Source organism: Xiphophorus couchianus, chromosome 16 (assembly GCF_001444195.1).
Source record: "Xiphophorus couchianus chromosome 16, X_couchianus-1.0, whole genome shotgun sequence".
NCBI lineage: Eukaryota > Metazoa > Chordata > Actinopteri > Cyprinodontiformes > Poeciliidae > Xiphophorus > Xiphophorus couchianus.
The window spans coordinates 16305814-16333196 of NC_040243.1; the positions used below are offsets into that span (position 1 = coordinate 16305814).

Below are 27383 nucleotides of genomic sequence, written 5' to 3' on the forward strand. Positions count from 1 at the left end.
GAGAGGAAACCCGCCAAAGCTCTCCCTCTGTCCCATTTCATTTCCCTTGGACTTTGTTGCAGGACTCAAATGGACTGTTATCCAGAGGAATACAAAATGTTCAGGGGGCAGTAAAGCAACAAATACAGAAGTTCTGACAGCAAGTTATGTCACACATTAAAACACTTTCCTTATACAAGTCATGTTAAACACATAACATTGATTCATTCCTGTGTTATCAAAATTGTTATGCAATACCAACAACATGAATACTGTTTTATTGATAGGAGTCATCCATGACCTTTTAACCTTTTGTTTCCAAGCAATCAGATGTTCTTGTATCGTCTCTTTTGGTCTTGATAAACAGACCTTTGAGCTTTTCCAGAGGTCAACTTCTCTTTGCACTTTATCTGGTTCTACTCTTTATTCCCACGGTAATTGATTATTTTGTGCTTGATAAAGATAAACGACTCAGATGTAATTAAAAAAAAACCTTCGATGTCCTTACACAAACATTGGAAAAGAAAGATTTCATTTCTGACAGTAGTAAAAATAATGAAAAAATATTTTTAGCACTTTGTTAGCACTCTGTCATAAAGACACAAATGTTTCCCATTGCTTCAGTTGAGTCTTAAAAACAAAATACAAGCAGGAATTTGTTTGAGAGGAAAGAAAAACACTAAGCTATTTGTATCCCTTTTAGCTAATTGCAGTCTTCAACTTCAGTGTGTTTTATTGGGATTTTATGTGATGGATAAACACAAAGTAGCACATAATGACATGGGAAAAAACACACATTTGCTTTTTTATATATGAAAGTCTAAAAAAATGAAAAATAGTAATATCCCAAAATAAACTCCAGTGCAATTGTTCAGAGAACAATTAGTCATGACTGTGAATGGAGTTGGATTGTATCCTCTGTGTAAATGAAAACCTCGGATGTTTGTTAGAGAACAGCGGTGAACAAACAAAAACCAGTAAACACAGCAGACGGGTCGGGGAGAAAGTTGTTGAGAAGGCTACAGCGGTTTATGTAGTAAAATTGTATTTATAAAATATTATCTGAAATTTCCAAGATCAAGCCTGCCAAGACAGGAAAGTCAGCTGACATTGGCAGGCTGGCCAAGGCAAGGAGAGCATCAATAAGAAAGCAGCCTAATAACTCATGGTGACTGTGGGGGAGCTGCAGAGATCCACACATGAGGTTGGAGAATCTGCTGACTGGACAACTATTAGGCGTCCATATATTTGGGACGACAAAATCCATTCAAAGTCCTGTTCACATTCTGCCTGAAGCCATGTAAATAGTGAACACGGGAAGCATTTGAACAAAAGCGTCATGAAGAACCAAAACACAACTTATAGGCTCATATGCAAAACTTTTGTGCTGCAGAAAACTAACATAACACCCTAAGCATGACACTTGGTGGTCGGAGCATTATTCTGTGGAAGTATTTTTCTCAGGCCAGAAGAGGGAGGTTCGTCAGGTTCAACAGTAAGATGGATGGAGCTAAAAACTCCAAGACTTGAAAAAGACTTGGAAATGAGGAGGTGGTTCAAACAGGAACAATACGGGAATAAACATTGATTATTAATATCAGAGCAGTTTTACTCATCGGACAGATACCAATTTGATAAAAATGCTGGTAAAGACTAGTGAAAACATGTCAGCTTGTAATTGCTTTAAAAAGTGCACTGTCCTTTTCTTTCCTATTGTTTATCCAAATGCTAAAAAACAACATTAAAAAAAACAAATGGAAGTTTGTGATTGTAATGACAAAATATGAAAAGCTGAAAAGGTCATAGATGGTTTTTCAAGGAACCTCATGTATCAACAAGTTTATCTCCCCCAAGAAAAAAACTGTTGGGTAAAACTTGGCCTACAATTGATGATAAAGAGTGATTAGGCGTCTGGTCTCTCTCTGTGTCTCATTGATCTGCTGTAGACACAGCTTCTCACTCTTTTACTCCCAATAGTCAATTTCCTTTGCTTTTTAAAACACACACAGATAGGGTACAATGACTGGCAATCATAACGACCTTCAGAAAGTCTGAAAAAAAAACAAAACAAAAAAAAAACATTGATCAAAATGTCATCAATGTTTAGAGAAAAACAGGTTTGAAAATAAAGAAAAGTGAGACAGGTTAGAAACCAGCACAGTATAGCAGATAAAAGGTATTTTTGGCCATAAAATAATCATTTTGGTACATTTCAAAGCTTTCATGTGAGATAATCCCTCCGGAGAACCATTTAATCATTCACTTCCACATTTAGGTGTTCCAAAGCGTTCGACTTCACTGACCTGCTGTAGATGGGAGCAATTATCCAGAGAACTTTTTAACCTACTATTAAACAGTCACATGCAGACCTATTTTTTCCCCCCTCATGCACGTACTTTATCTTCTGAGCCAGTTTTAATCTGAGAGCTGGCATGCTTTCATTACATATTAAAATATTAGAGTGTTAGAGAGAACTAGTCGACCTTGCGTCAGAGGAATTCTGGCTTCATTCGTGTGTGTTTGTTTTGGGGTTTTGAATCCATGAATAGGCCTGTTTGGATTTATACAAAAATACAATCTTTGCAATAATTCACATTTTATGATCGAATGTGCATCAACTCTGCTTTGATTGCAACAAGTAGGTACTATAAAAGTACTATAAAAGCAATAGTTTTATAAGTGACTTTTCAAAGGCAACAAGTAGAACAGGATTTCATTAAGATGTATCAGAGTAAGGGGGCGGAACACGTGCTGGATTTTTTCTAAGCAAATCAATGAAAGCCTCACACTTTTGCTTCCACTACACGACTATGGACTATACTTTGAAGAGTTCGCATGTTTTTGCTAAGTACTCTATGTTAATGCAGTTTATCTTTTATGATCTGACAAAGAAGGAAACAAAGAAGACAAACAGTGAGAACTGGGAGGGGACAGAAAGAGAAAATCCGCTCTTGGTGGCTGGAGCTGTCCTTGGTGCTGCTGAGATTTCTGAACGCAAACTTCTGCTGTGTGTTGGATTCATCCACCTACAGTTTCCAGAGCACGCAGAACAAAATACACACACACACACACACACACACACACACACACACAGCTGGCTCCTTTTGGCCAAGCGCCACACACAAGTCCCTGCCTTCCTCCCTTCCAACAAATCCATGTTTTGTTTTGCTTTTTTCCAGATGAATAATACAGAGCCAAGAAATGACAAACACTCTAAGTGATCAAAGATTTAACATGTGGCACCATGGAAGGAAAATGGGTTTCATCCCTCGAATCCAAAGCCACTCTTTTATTTTCTTCCCTTTCTCTCTTTCTAAACGGGGCAGCGCGCTTCCCGCCGCCCCTCCGGGTTGTGATGCAGTGAAGCTGCTCTGCGCAGAACCGACCGGGCACGTCGCGTATAAAAGCGGCTGCGCTCGCACAGGCGGAGTACCACAACAGGAGCACACTCACTGCGGCTCGTCAACTAAAAGAAAAAGAAAAAACGAAAAAAAAAAAAAAAAAAGCGGGCGCACACCACGGCAGGATGTGGGCGACGAGGAGCGGCTTCTCCTGGAGACTTTTGCTTTTCTCCTGTGTGTTTCTGGAGAGTTTATCCCAGGACTTTGTCGGACAGACGCAGTTCATATGCACGTCCGTGCCCAAGGATGTGGACATATGCGCGGCCACGCTACAGAACAGCGTGCCTGGGGAGGACTTGAAAACCACCGTAATGCAGCTGCGGGAGACCGTGCTGCAGCAGAAGGAGACGATCATCAACCAGAAGGAGACCATACGGGAGCTGACCTCAAAGTTGGCCCGGTGCGAGAGTCAGAGCGGCGGCGTGGAGCCTGGGGACGCGCGGCCCGGGGGCAGGAGGAAAGAAGCAGGGACCAAAAACACCATGGGGGACGTGTCCAGAGGCCCCGCGGAGACTTTGACGCAGCTCTCTCAGACTTTACAGTCGCTGAAGCAGAGATTGGAGAATCTGGAGGTAGGGTGATGCGTCTGGAGTCGTTTTCGGCGCCTCAACTCTGCGCAAAGCTCAATTTGAAGAAAAATAACTTACAAATCATTGTAACAATGAAACCTTTTCGTATTTTAAAACACAATATACAGTTTGCGCTTAGACATTCACTTTTAAAAATGATTGTATAACTGAACTTAACGAGGTTTCGCTCCCTGACAGCAATTCAGCAGGAGCAACAACTCGGTGCAGACCAACAGCCTGAAGGACCTGCTTCAAAGTAAAATCGACGACTTGGAGAAGCATGTGTTGTCCCGGGTGAACAGCATCGAGGAAGGGAAGCCCGGTCTCAGGAATGAGACCGAGCAGCGTGGGAAAGTGGAGTCCACGCTCACCTCCCTACACCAAAGGATCACGGATTTAGAAAAAGGTACATGGGACGAGGGGGTTGATCTTTTCCACGCATAGGATGGAAAGTGATTTAATCGGTTTATATCGTTTAATTATAATACATTGAAATGAACTCTGTAGATGATTAAGTCTTGCCATCAGAGCAGAATCTCATGTACTTTCCCGCATCATCCTGCTCCACTTTTTCCAGATCAAATTTTTGAAAAAAAGTCTCTTACCTCCATTTCCAATTTTGATTTTTTTAAAAAGTAATACTACCATCCATCATTTGTTTGGGAGCCCTATGATGACATCCATGCATGATGGCGTATAGCAAAGACATGTTTTAGTTACCAACGTCACTGCTCCAGTGATGGGTTTATCCTGCAACAAGATTAAAGCAAATCTGGAGCCCTACTATTGTGGATTTGTTGTGTAATGCATAATTCCAATACAAATCCCGAGGTTGTGTGTGCAAACTGAGTAAATTATCAATGTTTAACGGAAGGTAAATTTAAAAAAAATAAATAAAGAGAGAGAGAACTAGGAAGCATATATAATGGTCACCAATTCGTGTTTGATGCCAACAGGTCAAAGAGAAAACAGGCCCCTGGATAAGTTCCAGCTCACATTCCCTCTGAGGACCAACTACATGTATGCAAAAGTGAAGAAGAGCTTGCCTGAGATGTACGCCCTGACCGTGTGCATGTGGCTGAAGTCGAATGCGTCCCCTGGAGTGGGGACACCTTTCTCCTATGCAGTACCGGGTCAGGCCAATGAGCTGGTCCTCATAGAATGGGGGAACAACCCCATGGAGATACTGATAAACGACAAGGTATGGCTCGACGGAAGTCAAATTCTTGACCTTCACAGATTTTAGTCTAAGATAAGCTCCTTGTACACGAGCAAAATAAGCTAATTGTATACCTGACACACACCACTTAAGGGTTATAAAGCCGGGTTGGTTAGCAAGTTTGACGTTAGCCTTAGCGCTGTTGCTAAGTTGGAAAAAATACTTAAATGGTTTCATATTTTTGTAACTTTTTCTATTTTTTACTTTTAGAAAGCAAAGCCTTACTGTCCTCTACTGCAAACCACACAAGTAACATTAGAATGATACTTGATAGCATATTTTGAACTTCATTTTTTTTTTTAAATTGCTTGATTAACAGAAAGCTCTCTCCAAAAATTTTTTTTTTTTACGGTGCATGGTTCTGAGATATCATGTACTGCATCTCCTTGAAGGTCGCAAAGCTGCCCTTTCTCATCAATGACGGAAAGTGGCACCACATATGCGTAACCTGGACGACTCGGGACGGGGTCTGGGAAGCTTACCAGGATGGCGTCAAAAGAGGAGGCGGAGAGAATCTGGCACCGTATCATCCTATCAAACCCCAGGGATTGTTAATCCTTGGCCAAGAGCAGGTAAACAAGAAGCGGTGTGGATTTAATGCTTCCCTGCCCTTCCTGTGCAGTCATCTTGGATATTATTAAATAATGATTCAAGTTATCTTCTTGATTTGAAAGCATCGGTCAAACAGCAGCATGTGCATTGATACTTAAAGTTTAACAAAATTCTGATAAAGATTGTGCCTTCAGGGATGAACTGAAATGCTGTTATGTGACCTTAATTTTTCATTGGATTCAAAAGTTTTACCACTATGAAAGCAGCAAATTTTTTACTCCATAATTAGAACATTGGTGCAAAAAACAAGAGGCAATTAAAATCCATTTAGGATGCACATTTGTCTTTCACTTTCTGTTCATGCAACCACTTGGTCCGCTTCATTAAAATGGATTCTCCTTGCCACAGGACACTTATGGCGGGGGGTTCGATGCCACACAGGCTTTTGTCGGAGACCTGGCGAATTTCCACATCTGGGATCGGAAGCTCTCCGAAGGGGAGATTTACAATCTAGCAACCTGCAGCAGCAAAGCTCAAGTGGGCAACGTGTTTGCATGGATGGAGACGAGCCTGGACATTTACGGCGGCGCCTCGAAGTGGACATTCGAAGCTTGCCGCCATCTCAACTGAACTGAGCCGCGGATGAAGAATAAAACATTTGCGAATGCCACTTTTGCCACGGTGGTTAGTCAGCCAGCCTGAAGGATAAGGAGAAGACTTTTTCAGTGAAGGCGAACTGGAATTTTTCTCATAGGTATTTTGAAAACTTTATTTGTGAGAGATCTGCAGGTTCTTAAGTGATTTTCTGGTGTGGGAGGAGGTCACTGAAGAGGTCAACTTTTGGCATCTGGCGTTGCTTGTCAGCACATGTGGTTTCATTTGGGGAAAAAGGTAAGAGATGGCACTTCTGAAAGGAAGAAGTTACAGCGTGAAGGCAAACAAATAACGGGCCGAGTTCAAGCGTGCAGCAGGAAAAGTTCGCGCAGGTTTTTTAGAAAACTGATGTCACACAATTCAAAGAAAACTAATGAATCTCCAGCGGTCTTTTCTGTCTCGACTGCCAGAGGTTTGCACTGTGGAGAACACGCAGGTGGACTCATCTAGCAGCAAGGTTTGCTTTTGGAGGCTTTGAAAAAGACAAAACCGTTTCTCGACCACTCTCCTTTCTCTAAAAACCACCCGCTTGACGTGATTTTTGTGCAAAGAGCGACTCTGATCATTGCCAACATGTGAGCCTGAGTGCCTTGGGCTGTGGACAAAAAAGAAAAAAAAAACATCTCAGCATATCCATTATCATTTGCAGAGTGTTTGTGTTAATTTTCCTGTAAAAGGTTTTCAAAAGCAGTCTTTCTTGTAACACTTTGAAATGCAGTCGGACCAGATTAAATGCTGTAAAATGCAATTTGGTTTGCATTTTTCTTTTTTTTTTTGTCTGGTTGCTCGAATTAGAGTGGAAATGTTCTTTTTGTACAGTAACAAGCATGTCTTAACTTCTGCGATGCTGCAACATCATCTCTATTCTTTGCTTTTAATGTCCTTACCTTTAAATTGAGATTTTATACTGTATTGTTATATGCTTAAAGCATGGCAACACAGATGGATGAAAAAACAAAAACAAAAAAAATCTAGTTTTTGTAATAAATTGTGATACTTGAACCATAGGCAGGTGTATATATATAATTATTTTTGCACATGTTTGGTATGTCAAATGAGTTGACCAAATGTGACAAAGTCAGAGCTCCTTTTGGGTCACAGTTGGTGCAAAAATGATGAACAGAATAAAGTTGTTACTGATGCAAAGGTTGACAGTTATTATCAAACTCATTGATTTCCATTCTCTGAACCATTTAAGTCCACTTTAGGGAAGCAGTGGGGGGAAAAAAATGGGAGTAGAGTTACGCTCTGTGTTTCCAGCTCAGGCTGGATAATAGCCAGATCCTTCCAGCCAGCTGGGAGAAATAATTCCTCCACTGAGCGCCAGTTTGGGGCAAGCCAGGAATCAGATCAGCTGCTTTTCCTCACTAAACCTCTGAGGGGAGAGTCCAAGGAGGCATCGTTGTAATTTCTATCCCGAGTAGGAAGCAGCTCAATTCCGCCCAGATTTCCAAAGAAACTTACAGCAAACGTCCAAAAAGAATCTGAGTAAAAACCAAATGCAGATTTCAAATGATGATTTATGGCAGGAAAAGCTGGCCTTATGTGAAAGAGTAATCGCCTTTCCGTGGTTAAATAAGAGATTTATAACATTTCGGTTTTTCAGAAAACTGGGTTTCAGACTTTAAGGCTTAACAACCCACTTAATGTGTCTGACCACCTCAAAGTAGGCTATTTTAAAAAGTCAAACATCTAGAAAAAATAAAATGCATAGCAGTTTTATTGAAATCTATCCATCTAGAAAGAGATTAGACACCAGAGAACCACAGTCAGAGCTTCTGTATTATCAACAAATAGAGAAAACATGGAACAGTGCTAAACTTTAACACATCTGGCCAGCCTATCAAAATCACTCTACGACTGCAAACAGTGTTCATTCAAGATGTCAAAGGAAGAGCAGCAGTGTCCAAAGCCCAGAAGGCCTCAGCTGTCTCAGTCAAGGTCAGTGTTCAAGACTCAGTGATGAGAAAGAAGCTGAACATGAGCAACAATCATGAGTTGTATGAGTACCAAGAGAAAAGCCTCAGCTGACTGAAACACTAACATTTTCCAGAAACAACCTTTGTACAAAGTTTGCATCCTATTTGGTGTAAAACTAACACAGAGTCTCATAAAAAAAAACACAATTCACACACGGTGCAGGTAGTGTGATGGTCTGTGGATCAGTTTTCATCTTATGACTCCTGGAGCCTTGACTTCTGATCTCTGGCAGAAAATCCTGAAGAAGAGGATTTGAGATTTATAATCCACCAATAAATCTCTAGAACTCTCGAGCTTTGCAGCAGGACAATGATTTGAAAACACACCAATAAGTCCTTTGAATGATGAAAAATACAAAACCAAACAACAAGGGAACAAAACAAAGGTTTTGGATAGGCCTAGTCAAAGCTCAGCTGAGATGCAGTAGCAGGATTTTAATCAGGTTTTACACTTTTGTGAAATAATCTCACTCAACTATCTTAAAGATGTGATTGCAGTTGCTGCTAACAAGAAAGATATTCTTTTATATTTTTAGGTTCGTTTTGATTATGATGTTTCAGTTGAATGACAAATCCAGATATGGACAATAGCAGTAGAAATGGAATATTGCAGTTCTTTACAATCAATTTTAGCTTTCCTTATTGCCTCTTTGTTAAATGCAAAACACAATTTAAAATTCCCTAATTAGTTTAGAGATGTGATTGTTCTACACGTATCGAACAAAGCACTTCACTCTCGGGCCACAGCTCTACTGGTGATTCCTTCAAAGTATAATGGGATACAGATTTTAATTATCAGGCTCCTCCTCTGTGGAACCCTGTCTAATACTGAGAGTAGCTTTAAAATGTTCAGTTTGGATAAAGTTTATATAGTTAGACCAGCTTATGTTGTCCTAAACCATCTCTATATGCTGTGGTGGACTGAGGCTAGTGAAAGACACACTGACCACCTTTCCTCGTTCCACTTTCTCCTACAACTCTTAAGTTATGGATTTTTTGCAGTAATTGCTGCCATTAACTTTATGTTCATTCCCTCTTTTTCTATTTTTTTTATTTCACAGAAGTTTCATCTGGCCTGGCGCTCCTGTTGAGTTGTGACATCTTCCTGCAGGGAGCTATCGACTGAGCTATTGCTGCCAATAGCTTTCTGTTGCCTTTGTATAAGACGATGCACTTGGCAATGTGTTTCTGGGTTTAATCCCGTCTCCTATACACAAAACAATACAAGGAGTTTTTCTGTGACTAATCACATGTACTCAGTTTGTCGCTAATGGCTCAGAGAGTATCTGTTTAGCTTTGTTTTTCTGCTGGATGAAGCCATTAAAGCAGCTACTCTTGGGAGCTGTTCCTGCTATGAACTCATTACTTTTTTATTAACAGAGAAAGTACACCCACAGAAGCGCCTTTGTGTTTCTGCGGGCCTACTCCGTCTTCTCAAACCTCCAGTTTGTCGTGTCAGATGGCCGCTCACACTGAGCCAGAGTGTCCCGGATGTTCTGGAAGAGGAGTTGGCCTCCACTTCGTCGCCTCATGCTCAGGCTGAACGTACGAGCTTGGGATTGCTGCAAAGTAGGTGACTAGAGGATTTCCTTATGTAGAAAACATTTAACAGTTGACATAATGAACTGACCATGAGTGAATTTTTTTTTTATTAATATGAAATTTTAATGGTTGCAAGTGACTTTAAATATGTGATTGGATTGACTATGAATGAATGTATAGAAACTGATTTTTTTTGTTGTCAAATGTCTTGAGATGACATTCGACATGAAATACAATTTATTTCATTAAATTCATGAAACAAACTGATTTTATTAAAATGTTATGGGTGAAAAATTAATAGATGCACAATTTAAGATTATAAAAAATATTTTAAAATATAAAATATAGCCACTTTGTATAGTATATACAGTATATGTACTGTATATATATACTGTATATATATATACACAAAAAAGTTTTTAGAACACATCCATAGTCAACAAGGTCATATACTCTACAGCACAGTAGAGTATACGATAGAGTGTGTGTAAGTATTGGTTTTTCCACTACTTACACACACATACACACACACACCAACTCTTTCTCTATTGGTTCATTAAATAAGTTAATGAGGACTGCCGCATAGAGGAAACAATCCATAAAGTTTCTCTTTGAAAAAGTCAGCAGCTCTACAAACGTGCCCCACGTGTGAGGGTCTCACCTTTGTTGCTAAACAGCTTGTTAGGTCTCCCCAGCTGTCGGGTCATATGTCCCACAAATTGGTTTTCCTTTCTTCTACATCTTCAAATCAATAAACCTTTCCCCAGACAGCAAATCCATCTCAGCTCATGGATATCACATTACTAGAGGAGGGATCGGTGCAGGAACCCACCTGGGGATGGCTTCTCATGTTGTTTATAGCCTGCAGTTCCTCACAACATCATGTTGGGACATACCAATGCACAAATACATGCAAAGGGTAAGGAGGCTTCCTAATAGGTCGGTTTAGTCTTTACTGGAAGTAAATTTCCTCTCTATCTAGTCTTGTTGACCTACATGCCACCTTTGCTGGATTAAGGTCTTTTTATTGACCCAGATCTTGCTCCCCATCTTGCAAAGTACTCACCTGGACTTGTCTCATAATAACCGGTCCTTTGACCTTGCCTCAGTATTCCTACTCTAATTGGCTTGAATCTGCATGTGCTTTGCTTAAAATGCTTTCAGAAGAACAGGTCTAAATATGCAATTACATTTGTCTACAGTGTCTGGCATATCGTTTTAGATGATTAAAATACCGTATGTTCATCAATTCATGCAGATTTTTAAATTCAGTTTTATATGACAAGACAAATAGGGAACACAGACAGGAATTATCTGTTTCAACGAAGACGGAAAACAAACGATGTTTGATAACAACATGAAATAAAAGACAGGGGGAGACTCAGGGGACTGGGAATGCTGCTGCTTGTCATCCACTTTTAATGACTCAGAGTTGCTTTCAGCTCTGAGAAGTACATATCTACTTTTTCTGATGTTCTTTTAATAATTTCAGCACCCAGCTGAACTTTCAGACGATCTTACGGCATGTTTATGAACTCTTGTAAATAAGTTAATCTCCTGATAGGCTTGAAGGGATTTTTAGGTCCTAGCAGGGCATCTTTAAGGGGAATGGAGAGAAGCAAAAGGAAACCTTACATTGCCAGCCACATTTAATGGAATGACTGGTAAACATTTATTTATTTACCAGTGATACAGACAATGTTTCTATTCTTGGGGAAGAAAAATCCAATGATAGAAACTTTAACATTTCACAAGATTGGAACAAATACAGAGAGAAATCTTTGACTTCTACTTTTTGCACAAGTTCTCTTGTTAATCCAGGGTTTTTCACAACAAACCTCTGCCCTAAATGGGAGACACACGTTCAAGAGAGTTTGTTGAATTCTTTTATAAAGGTTAGAAATAAGAGTGTATTAATGAACTGTCGTAATTAATACCAGAAAGAACGATTTAGAAGGAAAAAAAAAAAGAAGCCAACAACAACAAAAAACGATCGGACGCGTCAGCTTAGAAATGCAAGTGGGTGGGGCACGCTCTAATAAACAAAAATCAGCTGTTTCAAGAGAAATTTAAAAAATAATCAGCCACTCACGCACTCATTCGCACCAAACAAAACCGAAACATCTCGCAAAGATGACTTCATGCAGGAAAAAAAAAAGTTTGAAATGAATTAATTTACTTTTTGCCGCTTAAAACCAAATATAAACTATAAGGAAACTTCTCACTGGGCGGCTTCCTTCTCCAGGAACTATTTGGGACGTGTTTTAGAGAATATGTGCGAATCAACAATTGAACATGTAGAAAATATCATAAGATGTTGCTGAAGCTGGTGAAAGAAATTTATTATCCTCTGTAAAATGACTCTTGCACTTCATGGGCTGAATGGCCACTCAGAGAGGAAGAAGCCAAAAGCAGCACAAAAAAGTCAGTTTGAAGTACATTCAGGGACAAACTCTTTATTTCTTGGACTCAGTCTGATGAAATTGAATGTGACGTGTTTGGCAATAAGCTACACTTTGGGGAAAAAAGGTGGAAGCTTGATACAAATAGATAAGCCTGGCTCTGGAAATGAGTGTAAGAATCAGATATTATTATTACTTATATTTTAAAAAATAAAGCAACGTAATTTGTACGCATTTCTTCCATTTGCAGTTTCAAGAAAAATCTGTCATTGTGCTTGATAAATTAGAATGAATCACATAAGTTGGTTATATTTTCACCAGAGTGAGTACAAAATGTAGAATGTCTCTCTAAAATGCTAAACGAATTTGGATAAAGCAAACCTTGAGAGTAAGGATGAAAGAATTGTAAATATTCGTTTGATACTGAACTGGAAAAATAAGCTAATAAAAAATGTATAAAGCTGATGGCGTAGGCCATCTGTTGATAAATGCTGCTTGCAGGAAAACATTTTTCATGGCCAAGAGATTTACTGCACATATTGAAAACCCAATATATATATATATATATATATATATATATATATATATATATATATTTACATTCTGGGTAAACCGTTAGCTCTTTTAATGCTATTTTGAGTGCAGTATCACTGAGACTGCTGAAACTTTGATGCATGAAGGCCTGGTGTTTAAACTCTAACGATATTTATTTACTTAAACTCTAACGATATTTATTCATTATTACGGGGTTGCTTTTCCCCCCTCTTCATTCAATGTCATCAAGATTACTTCTCACCATCATTTCTGATGAGTTATCTAACATTTGTCCTCAAACCTCTTCATTTAAAAAAGGGTCTGAGTGACCAGTCAGACAAGAGTGTTATGAAACACGACGTTCAGAGGAAACACATAGAGCTGTCCTTAACTCTCAGAGCTACTTCAGCAGCAGTCAGTGAGTAGTCCTCAATGAATAATTGATTTCAATCTAACACGGGAAATTTCCATCTGCATTATTACCCAGTGTGTTCTCAGCTCAAACGTACACATAAATGTACCTTCTCCAGGGGAAACGTGAAAGCTGGAACGATGCTTTGTCAAAGGAGTTGGTACATAATCACATCTCAGGGGGAGAGATTATTCTGGATTGTCTCAAGACTAAAGTTTAAAGGTCACCGCTTCTTAAGATCTTGAATTCTCTATCGGTTTCACTTGGGTGACCCACTGAGTGCTCCTGGAGGAAACTCAAGGTCTTAAAGTAATGCTCGGAAGATATTGAAGGCTCCTGATTCAAAACAAACCTTAAGAAAATATAGTTTTATACCACAAGAAAACATGTTAAAAGTTTTGTTTTTTAAATCAAAAGGCAAGCAAAAAAAAATTAAGTCAGTAGATAAAAATCACTACGAAATAAGAACCTGAATATTTTTCCCCCAAATCTTTTAAAATTAATGAAATATTTTTGAATGCACTTTTCTGATACAAAAAGAGCGTTTACGGCCATGAATGTGTAGCACTACATTATCATGTGACTGGTGACAATGTGTTTATAACGACAGAGCATTAAGTCTCCAAATGGGTTCAATGTTCAAATTGTTTACTGTGCACACCAACGCATCAGGTTTTGATTAACATCTGAAGTCTGATCTTAAACATCTTAAAGTTTGGAAGTAGATATACCTGGATATTTCCATATTCATTCCCTTCAGGGTCACATGGAAGATTGTCAAACTGAGTATTGATACACGTCAGCTGTACCTTAAGAGAAAGAAGGAAAAGAAAAGCATGCAACAGCCCCGGCTTGACTTCTAAACACCAGTTTACCAACATGAATAATAATGAAGAAATCTGTCTCGGTGTGAAAGCTGCAGAATGTTTTCCTCTCCTCTCATCCCTGTTCCTCTCACACACTCCCTCTTGGCATTCTGCCAAGGCTGGTCTTTATCCACAGGCATCCTGTGACAGAAGCTGGCACAACAGGGATACTTTTCACGGAGATGCCGCGCACAAACTCGTCTCTCTTTCTCTCTAGGAGAGGAGCCAGAGTCTGTTCTCCATAATCAGGTCAGACACAAACACCCACATCACAGCGCTCCTGCCCCCAACATCCACCTCGGCACGCTTCAGGTGGAGCTCGGCGTGGAGGTCTGCTCACTGAATTAAGCGACGACAAACGTAACCCAGGTCAGATGCAAACCAGTGCTGAACTTACAGTTCATGCTACTAACACAGTCTTGCTGTCTTACCTGAAAAGTAATTAATTATTTGCTACAGTATGCAATGAAATGCACATTTTGCTTCCAATACCAACACGTTGCAGCCTTCTTGCTTGCATTTTATGACGATTAAGTGCAGGTTGTTATCCTTCAATATTACATTGCATGAAACCCCGTAAGAGATAAAAGAACTCATTATTAAGAAGTCATACATGACAGTGTGTTAAAAGAGTCTACTTTAATGAGACCAGTCTGTCGGTGAAGTAAAATAGACTGAAAAGTTTGGGATAGATTCAAAAACAGATCATGCACTGTCAAGAGAAACTGAGAAATAAAATCAAATGAAAAGAACATCAACACAGACACAAAATAAGAACATCCCTAGCAAAGATAGTAAAACGTATAGAAGCAATCCATAAGGTTAAAGTAGTTACAATAATGATCAGTTTATCAGTTCACTTGAACTTGCGATTCTTTGTGTCTTATTAAATCAGCCACATTCATGTGTCTGCACAACCCGTATCAGGCAACAAGTCGTTTCAATGTTTGCAAGAAATTCATTAACTTCAGTCAGTTTGGCCACTGAGCATGAAAATTAGCAAACTACGCTTGGTTGACAACTTGCAACTGAAACATTTGTATCTTGATTATGATGTTTGTTCTGAGCCCAAAATGCCAACTCTTGTGGTAAATTGAACACAACATGTGTTGAATTTGAAACGTTTCACTTTTACGGAGCTAAGTCCACGTCTTAGGACTAAAGAAGGTGAAAGAGAAACTAGCCCTATTGCAAGCTGTTTATTAATTTTTGCTGAAACAATATGTCATGATTACTGAAACCCTAACTGAGGTTAGTCATCTACTCACCTTCCAATTATTTGAATGAAACAGCTGGGAAATGACATTTTCTAGCCTTTTTGGTGAATGATGGCATTACACTCCATGTACTCATCAGTAGCATCATAGCTTGAAGACTGAAAAACTGAAAAATAGTCATTAAGCAATTAAGTAAAGAGCAAGCTAAGAGAAAGCAAAGGTTAATGTAATGGATTCCTATTAGCATTTTTATTGTACAGATCCTTTAGCAAAAGCATGTTCCTGTTAGGAGTAAATTTATGGTTAAAATTTGCTACAGTTTTAAAAAAAGATATTGGAACGAGGGAAGGTTTGCATGTCACACTTTCTTAAGGTCTGATTTTATTGAGTACAATTAATTCAATCTGAAGGTTGTATTTCACTATAGACAGTATAACAAGTCGGACATTAAAGATATCTCCATTGTGAAGCTGCAGTTTATGAATGAGGAAACAATTAATCACATTCTTGGCATTAATACGTTGTCCACTTTGACCTTTGGTTCTTGGCTCTTCAGGCCTTTATTTGGCCGTGAGTGGACAGGAAAGTGGGTTGTGACAGAAGGGGAAGACATTCAGCAAAGTTCTCCAGGCAGGAATGACCGATTTCTTCAATTTAACAATTTCTTTCTAGAATGAAACGTTTCAGCACATAAAATTTGAAAATGAGGGAAAAAGTAACCAAAGTGAATACAAATGATTATTTTATTCATTAGTAGAAAAAAAGCTATCATTCGCAGAAATAACTGCTCCCTCCTTTAATCATAAAATAACTGTGATTGACTTATTTGTTTATTTGGAAAGCAGAGAACTAAACTTATTGAAACCACTTAAATAGAATCTGTCTAGAAATGGGTAGAAAGTAATTTCTTAGGCTTTGGGACTTCAGCACACCACAGCAAAAGCCATTATCTAAAAACAGAGAAAACATGCAACACTGGCAAACCTTTGCATTGCTGCGTTGCTTGGATCAAATAGTCATCCAGGACACCACAACCAAAGAAGAAAATACAAACAAGAGTGTGCTTGGAGCACAAACTGCACTGACTCTACCTGCTTGAGTGAGGATGGAAGAACATCGATTCGCCAAAAAGATCAGACTCAAAACCCCTACTGATCAAAAGGAACACAAAAGGCCTATCACACAACTGAACTAATTGTGAATTAATAGCATAATTAATTCTGCAGCATGGTTGAAAATCCTCAAGGACAGAGTCTAGCCATCATCTGAATTACACTTGAGTCAGGGAGGAGGACAATAATCCACATCATGCCAACAAATCCAACTCCCAGTAAAAATGCTGGTTCTGAAGAAGCTTTATTATTAAGTTTAATGTGAACTTAAACATGATCGAGATCCTGTGTCTTGGCCTTAGACAAGCTAATAACATTTACTTAATCCTTTAATGTGGATTAAGTAAAACAGAAAGCAAAGGAGAGTGGATCAAACATCCACTCGTTGCCACTTATCACAGATGTCTGATGACAGTCATTGTCACCAATGAAAATCAGCCACTTTTTAGGGAGAAAAATTGCATTTCCATACATGGACAGGTTAGTGTGGATCTTTAAGAGAGGAAGTACTTAATTCATGGCTTTGTATGTACCTTCATCAAGCTGCAATTTAACATATGACATTCTAGTGATTTCTAAAATGGTAACATTACGTAACACAATGAGTTTGAAAAAAGCGACCTTGGATTAGATATTATGTCCCTCCAGATTGACCTGTGGTTAAAGCCAATCTCATGGGATTACAGAAAGCCACCACTCCTCAATTTGGCACACAGTGTTATTTGATAGTGCGTTATCTGTACAGGAAAGATCGCATAAGTTCAAGTCTGTGTATCTGGCAAGGTTTCTGATTCACACTGGGCGAATCAGACTCAGACACCCGACATCCCCAGGCTTCCAAACCAACACAACGGCCACTCCATCATTATTTTTTATTTCATTATTTTAAGATCACCGATGCACAGGCGCTAAGCTGAGCTTTATTGTTCTGCATTTAATTTCCTCCAGGGCACTTTTGTCAAGTAATGCAATTTCTCAACATTCATGTCAGCAAGGCAGAGTAGCACTGTCATACGTTTGAATGAGTCAAAGTGAGATCTATTATGTGAACATTGTTGAGATTACATATTCATGTGGAATAAAAATAGCTCTTAATTCATAATGCTTTTATATATTGTAAGATTAACCGATGTATCACCTGTTATGGTCTGAAGGTACATCAAGGTTTAAAAAACTTAAAAACTGCTAAAATGTTACGTTATACTGTATCAAGAGTGAGTTGATATTCCAAGCGGTAAGCATGTTGACCTGAAAACTGCTGAATTTAGAGATTGCTTACTTTATAGTTATGGGCAACATTCCTAATAATAAATCATTAAATTAGTGGCAAATTAATTATTATGCTTTAGAAATTGGAATGATTCCTCCTTTTATGTTATAAATAAAATCCAGAAGTTGTTAAAGAGTTTTCTTTATTTCAAAATTTTGTGCTAATTCTGTGATACTGTCATTTTACACAGAGAACTTGTCAAAAGATTGTAAAAAATTCTCTAATTTAATACTGCATTTTCCATGAATTAATTCAACGTCATGAGTATGCAGTACTTTTAGTCTATGGTTATTCTTTTAATTCACATAATGGACAAAAGTCATGGAACAGAATCAGAGCCAATATTAATTTGATTTAGAATATATATTGCTACTTTGTCTATTACTGCTAGGAGATAAAACTTGATTAATAAATGTAAATCCTTCTAATTAACTACATGCATTTTTAATCATATCCCACTTCTTGAGTTTTTAAATTATGAGTTGGATTTTTCTCTTGTTTACCCTGGCAGATGTAATATAATATTTCAGACTCTAGTCAGGCGAGTTGGGGGTAGAGATGCAGACTTCCTGGTGTAGCTGCTGGATTAAGCATATAGAGCTGAAATCTTTAACTTTGTACCGGAGACATTATTTGGGTAAACCCTTTTGAATACTGAGGAAACAAGGTAAGCCACTGAAACTTGCAGTGACCTGTATTTTTTTTTATGTTTTCTGCTTTTGTTTTCTCTTTTACAGGCATAGATTTTTGTCTCCAAGATTAAAACTCAAAGTTTTTATCTTTTAACCATAAAGATTAAATCTTTCAGTGGAGGCATTGGTATCCTAGAGCGGTAATAAGCCCACAGATATTCAGTATTTATGGTGCGCATAATTAAAACTGCAGTTGATCTTTTTTTTTGGTCTTTCTCATCTGCTAATTACTCACTCAGTTTGTGTGCTGTGAGTTGTACCAGATATCCAAATAATTTAGGCAATTATTTCTTAAAAAATGAATCATGTACTATCGTGTCAAATGAGCAGTCAAATTGAATATTCAAGTAATTAATCTCAACTAATCTTCTCTTATCATTTCTTTTAAAGCTAATTTTATAAGCAGGTTGTTTTTACAATACAAAACAAGCACTGCTGTGGATGTTGTAACATGGTAAAAGTCATATTCTGTGCAGGAAGGTCACTATATGGTAAAGCAGTTGGCTATGAACTACTCATTTCCGCATTACTTCATGTCCCTGAATAGCTCATTACTCTGCAAGGTATTTCTGCATCTCCACTCCTGTCACAGAGGGACCATAATTGTGCAGAAACCAGAACTTTTGAGAATCCCACATATTATCCTTGGCAAATAGCGTGAAGACTCAGGGGAACCTGAGACCAGACTTCAGCAAAAGCCGTTCTCATTAACATTTTCTTGACAAAGTCACTAGTTGCCCCCAATAGAGAAACCAGACAGAGGTCACGGTGGAGGGAAAGGATAAAACTAAGTATGTTGATCTTATTGAAGGACACTGCCACTTTTTAAAAGTTCACAACTTTAACCGGTGGTGGATGCTGTCAACCATAGTGTGAGTCTTTTTTTTTTAATGGTTTATTCCCCTTAGAGTCATAACATTGGTAATTTCTAGAGATTAGATTTAAAGCCCAAGGCAGACCCGATGAGTATAAGAGTAATCTCATTGCCAGAACTCAATTATATATTTGTGTAGCAGGTAGTTAATTATGTTAGTATACTAGTTGATACTTTTAGCTATAGTTATTGACCCAACATAGTTTTTTTTCCACTTTTACATTAAAGTAAAAGCGAAGCCCAACCCCAAAGTGACCAGAAGCATCTGAGGCTTCAGCCTGTCATTGTGACAAGAAGTTAATGTTTGGAAATCTACATCTATGAGACAGTCTTGTCTGTTGCCCATTAGTGTTGAAAGCAATCATTGTCTCAAGCGTGAAATTGTCTCACTTGGTCCGCATGGAATATTTGCAGTTACATTGATCTCTTCAGCTTAACGCCCAGTAATAATGAAGATTGAGTGTCAGGTAACACAGAGACTGTCGAGATCACAGCGATTCAGAACAGTTAGACTTGTTATCACACATTAAATAGAAGTTATTTTCTCAATCAACCACAAGGCATAGTCAAAACTGATAATACAAGTGCTGTTATTATTGCATGTGGTTTGACTCAACCAGACAACATGTGTTGTTTGTAAAGTATGAAGGTTGGCTAGTGTTGCTAAGCAAAAGCCCAAGCAATTTCTGAAATGTTCAGAATGTAAAAAAATGTTGAGTGAGTATTCATTTTAGCTTCATGTATAAAATGTCTACTCTTCCATGTCACTTATTGTCACTGCTGCTAGATCGTAGCTCCAATGTTGCACATCTGCCATGACCAGCAGGCAGATGTAGTTTGGTATAATGTTCTGTCAGGATTTTTGTTCATGTTTTGGAATTTTCTTCCCTTTTATCTTATTTATTTTACTTAGTTCTGCAGCTCAGTTTTATATCTGTTCTTGATCAGACAGAATTTTATATGCCCGGTGTTTGCCTTTCGCTGATTCACTCCCTCACTGCGAGTCTTCAATAAATATCAGATTTTGAACTTTCCGTCTGTGTAAAATGCATTCGCAGTTGGAGGGAAAATCAGAAAACCTGTATCTACAAATCCTTTTCTACACAGTTGTCTAAACTTTCACGTTGCTTTAACAATGAATGTAGCAGTAATAGACAAATGGTTACCAAACTTTAAATAGAAAGCAATTTAAAACCATTTACAGTTTCTAAATACCGTTGCGTTGATTTGAAGTCATTTAAATGAAATTAGAGGTTTCTAAAGCTCATCAAAGCATGCATTCTATTTTCTTTACTTGAGAAGAAACATATTCAGCTGTTTTAAAACATTGAAATATCACCTCTACTTAAACCTAAATAACAAAATAGCTCAAAGCATAGGCAAATAAATAAACACTAGAAAACCACTAATGCATTTAATAGGCACTTATTCTATAGCAGAGTTAATGCACTTGAATGAAAACAATAAATGCTAAAGATAATGTTTCTATTATAACACAATATTGTTTTAACAGCAGTTAAAATGACTCCTGCTTTTCTGCTTTAAGTAAAATCAGTCAAATCTTTTTACATATAGAGAATTTGAAATTTTGGATAAGAAAACATATCGTCTACTGAATAAGGCAACCAACCATCATCAATTATATGGTGTCAGGGTGTTTAAAAAGTCATTATGAGCTGAACATACACAGGACTCAAATTATACTGCGCTAAAGGAGCTGCAGCTCTTCAACAACCATTTCACAAATCAACACAGACGGTGCTAAATGATCTGACACAGTTTGCAAACAACCACGAAATGTGTTAGAGAGTTAGTGACCGAGGTAAGTGGCAGAAAGACAAACTCAAAGTTTGCAAGTTATGCCACACAGAGACGGTGTGTGATCCCTAATCTGCACCGCTGTGGTGCAGACTACATTAGAAAGATGGGGCAGTCGTCACTGGAGGAATGTTCTGCGGCAGGTGAGGCAGATGCTCCTGCTCTTATAGTCTGCCTGTCAGAGACCCTATATCTGGAACATCGCATCACTTCGAGGTTTTATTCTTTCCTCTGCAGCAATTAAAAAGAGGTTTACCGCTCCTCATCCATTTCAGAAAACTGTTTCCTCTCAAAAATCTGTACATTGCGATTATCAACTGATGCGTGTGTTGTAAAATTTAACCAAGCATATTTGGTTTTGCTCTTGTAGTCTTCCTTTACCAACAAACACGTCCTCATTTGCTAAGACACAAAGAGAGTGGAAAATTCAATCCACCCTAAATCCGCACTCTCTTACAGAAACAAAAGCTGGGTGTTGAGGAAAACAGTTGGAGTCGTTGTTGTTGTCCAACTTCTCCTACCTTCTGGCGAGTAAATGCAGACACTGTTGTCTTTGTCTTGACAGTTTGCTTTAGAGGAAGCCTCTCACGAAGCACCCAGCTCTGCTCCCAGAGCCTCTTAGGTCATGGATTATTCATGGGATGTGGAAAAGGACGACATAGTCCCAGTGTGTAGCTCATATGCCAGCAAGCCTGACAGGACTGGCTGCCTGAGGTCAACAGAAAAAGATAAAGCAACATTTACTCGCATGGTGTTCATCATAACGAATGATTGCTGATGAGTAATGGGACTGACTGTGGTAATGTTATACGTTCATGCATCATTGATGGTTTTAATGGATGGAAAGCATAAGCATAAGTACTTTTTAGGCAAGTCTCCATCTAAAGACTTAAGTTGAATGACAACAGAAAACAGAAGCATCATCACCAGCTTGGGAAAAAAAACATGTTAAATTGCCTGTTTTGACACAAAACAACTGTTCACTTTGTGTGGATTACATAACAGCAGGAATTAAGAATTTTATTGAGATGGCAGGAAGCTAACTCTTGCTCTCTCTCAGGGTGGAAGGTCTTTGAAAACATAAACTAGTTGGAAGTATGACAAATCAGTAAGCAACAATCGGCCGTTGTGTTTTGTTTCTAAGCCAATAGATAACTTAAAAACATTTTATAACACAAAAAGAACATTTCATATGAAAGTTGGGTATACACTTCCATAAATGGATGATGAGGTAGCTAGACTACTGTATATCTTTACATCATCTGCAAACTCATTACTGTTATTGAGTAACAGTTCTTAAGTAAAACAATAAGATACAGTTACAAATGACATCTTGAGCAGGTAGTCAGTAGCCAGACCATCAAGGTGACTTGGAGTGTTGTTTGTGAGCACAAAGTTATAAAGTCAGGTGAAAAAAAGTTGTCTTAAACAGGTCTGGCCAGAGAAAAAAATAAATAAATTTGATGAATTGATTCTGACTCGATTAACACACATCAAAACTGTTATTTCTATATTAATTTATTACCTCATTTGTGGATGGGTTTTTCTTTGAGTCTAATGAAAGAACCAGACACTAAATTTTCTAAAAAATTAGCTTTTATTGATAATAGTTGAATACTGAATGAATACAGCTCATGATGGCAGTTGATTCATGCTTAATAACGGGGTGAAGTGTTATTTTTGTTGAGATTTCCATAGATGAGAGATAATTGCTGGGTTTGGTCTAGCCTGAATGTGAGTGAACCGGCTGATAATATTGAAGTTCCATGGTTCACTGCCTATCCTTAGGTGGTATGAAGTTGACAAATGAAAGGGGTTTTGTGTCGGTTTAGGATGTTCAGGGTTTGATTCAGTGGAGGAACAGAGCAGAGGGTCACCAAAAACCTGAGATTAAGTGAGATGTTTCCATAATACAAGAAAACAGAGATTTAACGACAAGAAATAACTTGAAGGAAAACGATTACAACTACCTCACCTCTGACAGGCTGGCAGCTGAAGTAAGTTACCATTGGTCCTCTTAACCAGTGTGGCTTGACAAGCAGATGTAAAACACGGGTGCAAATCAGTGCAGCATGAGCAGCTCTGCCCTCAAGGAGATCTAGAGCACAAGGAAGGAACGGTGAAGAGAGGAGAAACAGAAGACGAATACAAAATGCAGCTTGTACTTCCATGGAGCAGTGAAGCATGTGCAGACAAGCAGCGGAGGAAAGGCATGCAGATCCCCTGGGAGTGGAAGCTGCTTCTCAAAGTCACCTTTAATATCTTCACCAGGTTAGAAGAGAACGGACGGACTTAACCGTATGGACTTGAGAGGTGTTCCTCCTGTACAGATTAATAAGCAGAGTGTCTGACTTTGAATTTTGTGGAAGTCCACTCACCTTATTTAAGTTACATGGGCTTTATTTAAATAAATAAATGTCAAATACCTCCAATTACAACTCACGTTTGAAAATATTTCTTATGTGTGTATTTGGCAGTATTTCAAAGTCGTGCCATCCAGACCAGTCTCAGTGAAACCACAATATATATATATATAGACAGTACAGACCAAAAGTTTGGACACACTTTCTCATTGAATATAATTCTCATTATATATAATACAGACCAAAAGTTTGAACACACCTTTCTAATTCAATGGGTTTTCTTTATTTTCATGACTATAAGGCAAGAAATCCCACTTATTAACCTGACAGGACACACCTATGAAGTGAAAACCATTTCAGGTGACGACCTCTTGAAGCTCATCAAGAAAATGCAGAGTGTGTGCAAAGCAGTAATCACAGCAAAAGGTTGCTACTTTGAAGAAACTAGAATATAAGGGGTATTTTCAGTTGTTTTACACTTTTTTGTTTAGTGCATATTTCCACATGTGTTATTCATAGTTTTGATGCCTTCAGTGTGAATCTACAATGTCAATAGTCATGAAAATAAAGGAAACTCATTGAATTAAAAGGTGTGTCCAAACTTTTGGTCTGTACTGTATATACTTATAAACAATAACTCATATTGTAATGATTTGAGATGTTGTATAAAATCCCTCCTTCATTAGAAAGGTGCATAAGAAGATTGTGCCAGCGGAAATAATGGCATTTCTAATACAAAATGACATCTTGAAGTAATTTCAGTCAGGCTTTAGATCCAGTCACAGCACCAGAGCTGCTCTTTCCAAAGTAATTAGTGACCTCAGTCAAAATGTTGCACAAAATTAAATTACTGTTCTTATCCTTTTAAAATGAAGTGCTATATTTGATACACTAGACTATAATATTTTGATCAGTTGTCTTCAAAACCTGTTTAAAACATATATTAACATTTTAACTGTCATGGACCCACTGACGTACATATAAGTGTTTTGTGGTGAGAGTTAAGGGAAGACCGACTTATTCCATCCTCTGAGGAATATGATCTGTCAGCAGCTCTGGTCCATTACAATTCTTACTATACTGCAAGTCATAAACTAACACAATGTGGTCCATGAAACAATTTTGCAAACAAAAGAGTAAAGTCCAAAGCAGGGTGATGTTACAAACATTTAAATAACATGGGAACTATCTGTTGTGCTTTACAAATCAGTCCACAGTTTTGTCAGCAGTCATTGAACGAGCTAAAAGAAATCCAGGAAGAAAAACCTTTGAGCTTCTCCAAAAGACCTGAGGGCTACATAGGTTCACATTCTCGCAGTTGCAATAAATTGGTTTAGCTCAAAGCACATTGATGTTGTGAAATGGCCCACTTACAGTTCAAACCTATAAGTCCAGTTCAGAAACTGTAGCAATGCTTTCTATTTCTTGTCCACATACACTCTCCATCAAATCTGACTGAAAATTTGCAAAGGAGAATGGGAAAAAATATTAGTGCGCATTTTTGAACGCTGGTAGAAACACCTCAAAACACTTGCAGCTGTAACCGATGCCAACACTGGTACTACATCGGCTTTGCAAAGTATACTGCAGATTTTTTTAATCAGTAAAGAATATTGAAATCCATGAATAATTTTCTGTCTTTCAATCAAAAAAATATATTTCTGATGATGCTTTGTGCAACTCCAGATAAAATGACTTCTATGTAAACAAGACAGCTTCAGTGATCAGAGCTGACTATATTTTTTCTCTCTGCTCCTTTTTCAATACTTCTGCAGGCGGATCATTTTTAACAAATCAAACAGTCATACCTTCAAAAATTGGGCCTGTTAGACCACAGCTCTAAATGATATGGACGGCTTGCACAGCTTGGAGTGCATATCTCCAAAAACACTCAGGAATAATACAAACCGTACTGTACTCTGTGCCTCTCACAGTCCGCACAGAAGAGGGTCCAGCACCTCATGTTCAAACAAAGACAACCCGCTGATGAAACAGCCGTGTTCATAAACACTTCATTGGGCTCTTCATCATTTTCAGCCATTTATTGCCGTCTAAGTTTAATTTATATGCTCTCTCTTTTAATAAATGGGCACTGAACTTTCACAAATTAATCTACTTGGCAGATAAAAGAGAGTCACAGCATAACAAATCACAATGCCACCCACAAAGCAGAGACGCACACATATGGGGAAAATAGCCTGAAAAATTTAGAATGAGACAGAAATACGCTGCTGAAAAGAGCATTAGAGTGTCCCGAGAGAGAGAGGCAACATGGCTGTTGTGGCTCTAATTCAATAGATGTCTCAGTTCCTGTGAAAACATGAGCTTTTTGTTGGCCAACAATGGTAATGATGGCTCTACTCTACTTGTGAATCGTGCGGTTCTTTATTGTTGTGCAAGTGCCTTGGGTAAAGCGAGGTGTGGAGCACTGGGAGTGTAGTCTAATCTGGGCGCTGTTGAATATGCAGATGAATGAAGTTGTTTTTGATGAAGTCTATATTCCAGTACGGCTCTTGTTAAAAAACGAAAGCAATAACAGGCTTTTCCAGACATAACTTTGAAGAGTGGAATCTTAAAATTTAAACTATCAGTGATTACTACCAATTTATGGCAGATACTGTTGGCTGGCGATAGTGTAAATATCTGAAAAAGACAAAAAAAAAAACAACAAACAAAAAAACAAAAGAAACAGGAACAGGACAGGACAGGAAGGAAGACAGGAAACATAAATGGAAAGACTCCAGGAATGAAGCAAGAAATGACACAGGAAAGGAAAGAGAGACTGGGCATAAGGAAGGAAGTAACAGCTCTTGATTTATTGATAAGCAGAAAGTGTGACTACTTCTGCAGCATTTTTGCCAGTTTAAGTTATGTTGATTTGGTAATACACAGGAACTCTTACAGTTTGTCAGTCAAAGTTCGCACCTCAACCTGACAGAAATGCTGTGGTGGGACTTTACCCAACAGGGAAGCTGATATCTGCATACTTAACTGAGCTGAGGCAACTTTGGAAAGAAAAGTGAAACAAAGTGTCTTCCCAATACTGAAAGATGCACAGTCATTGATATTTTTGTGATCCTGATGTGTAAAATCCAATTATAAAATGGTGTGGCGAATAAAACTGAGCTCAGCTTTCCTTTTGTGTTTGAAGACATGCTGTTAGCTTCTGTTGCTAACTGACTTGTGATCAGGATAACTATTAGTAAATAAATCCCCTTAGTTATTATTATAATTTTTTTACATGCAGCAAATTTTTTAGACTTTAATGAACAGATCTGAATCTCCAACATTAAGAATAATAATAGTTACAAATTGTGAATATATGTTCAACAGTGGTGTGCATATTTTCTGTGAATTACAGTATTTTTCTACATGTACATTCAATAATGTATGAGGAGGATTACGGATTATTAAATAAGCCTAAAAATGGTGTGAATGTGGGTCTTAGCAACATCAGCATGATAAATACTCAAAGCCATAAAGAGGACAGAACAGGTTGAAAACCCTCTATCCATACATAGCAGTTATGTATTTAAATGTGAATATGCACATTATAGTTCACATTTGAGAAACTGTAAAACATTTTCTAAAAAAGCCCCCCAAAAAACTGATATTATATATGGTAGAAATATGACAAGACGTGTTTTTTATTTATTGAAAAACATTTGTTGATGTCCGAGTTTCATTTTCATTAACACAAACTGTAAAGATATTGTGTCCTTTGATATTTTAATTTTAAAGGTAACAGAAATGTAGGATAGCTAGCGTGATGATTTTCTTTTCATGTAATACAGCAAAAGATAATTCAAAAATACTTCATATCCACATGCATACGGGTCATGATTATCTTATTTGAGCACTAGAAAACGGTGTGTTTCACATTATTGCTTCAGTTGGATTGTAATGCCCTCCTTTCTGTTCAAGCTGT

The 27383-nt window shown here is 38.0% G+C and overlaps 1 protein-coding gene across 1 annotated transcript; it reads left to right on the plus strand.

Moving 5' to 3' along the window:
• The first annotated feature begins 3390 nt into the window (after positions 1–3390).
• On the plus strand, positions 3391–7524 carry nptx1l (neuronal pentraxin 1 like). Its single transcript, XM_028043028.1, has 5 exons — positions 3391–3952; positions 4148–4355; positions 4906–5150; positions 5561–5740; positions 6129–7524. The coding sequence occupies exons 1-5, from the start codon at positions 3506–3508 to the stop codon at positions 6348–6350; spliced, it is 1302 nt and encodes a 433-aa protein (XP_027898829.1). The 5' UTR covers positions 3391–3505; the 3' UTR covers positions 6351–7524.
• The last annotated feature ends 19859 nt before the right edge of the window (positions 7525–27383 follow it).

Coding starts and splice junctions, on each gene's coding strand:
- nptx1l (XM_028043028.1), top strand. CDS start 3,506: ATGTGGGCGACGAGGAGCGGCTTCTCCTGGAGACTTTTGCTTTTCTCC. Junction 4,356..4,905: donor GATCACGGATTTAGAAAAAG/GTACATGGGACG, acceptor TGATGCCAACAG/GTCAAAGAGAAAACAGGCCC. Junction 5,151..5,560: donor AGATACTGATAAACGACAAG/GTATGGCTCGAC, acceptor ATCTCCTTGAAG/GTCGCAAAGCTGCCCTTTCT.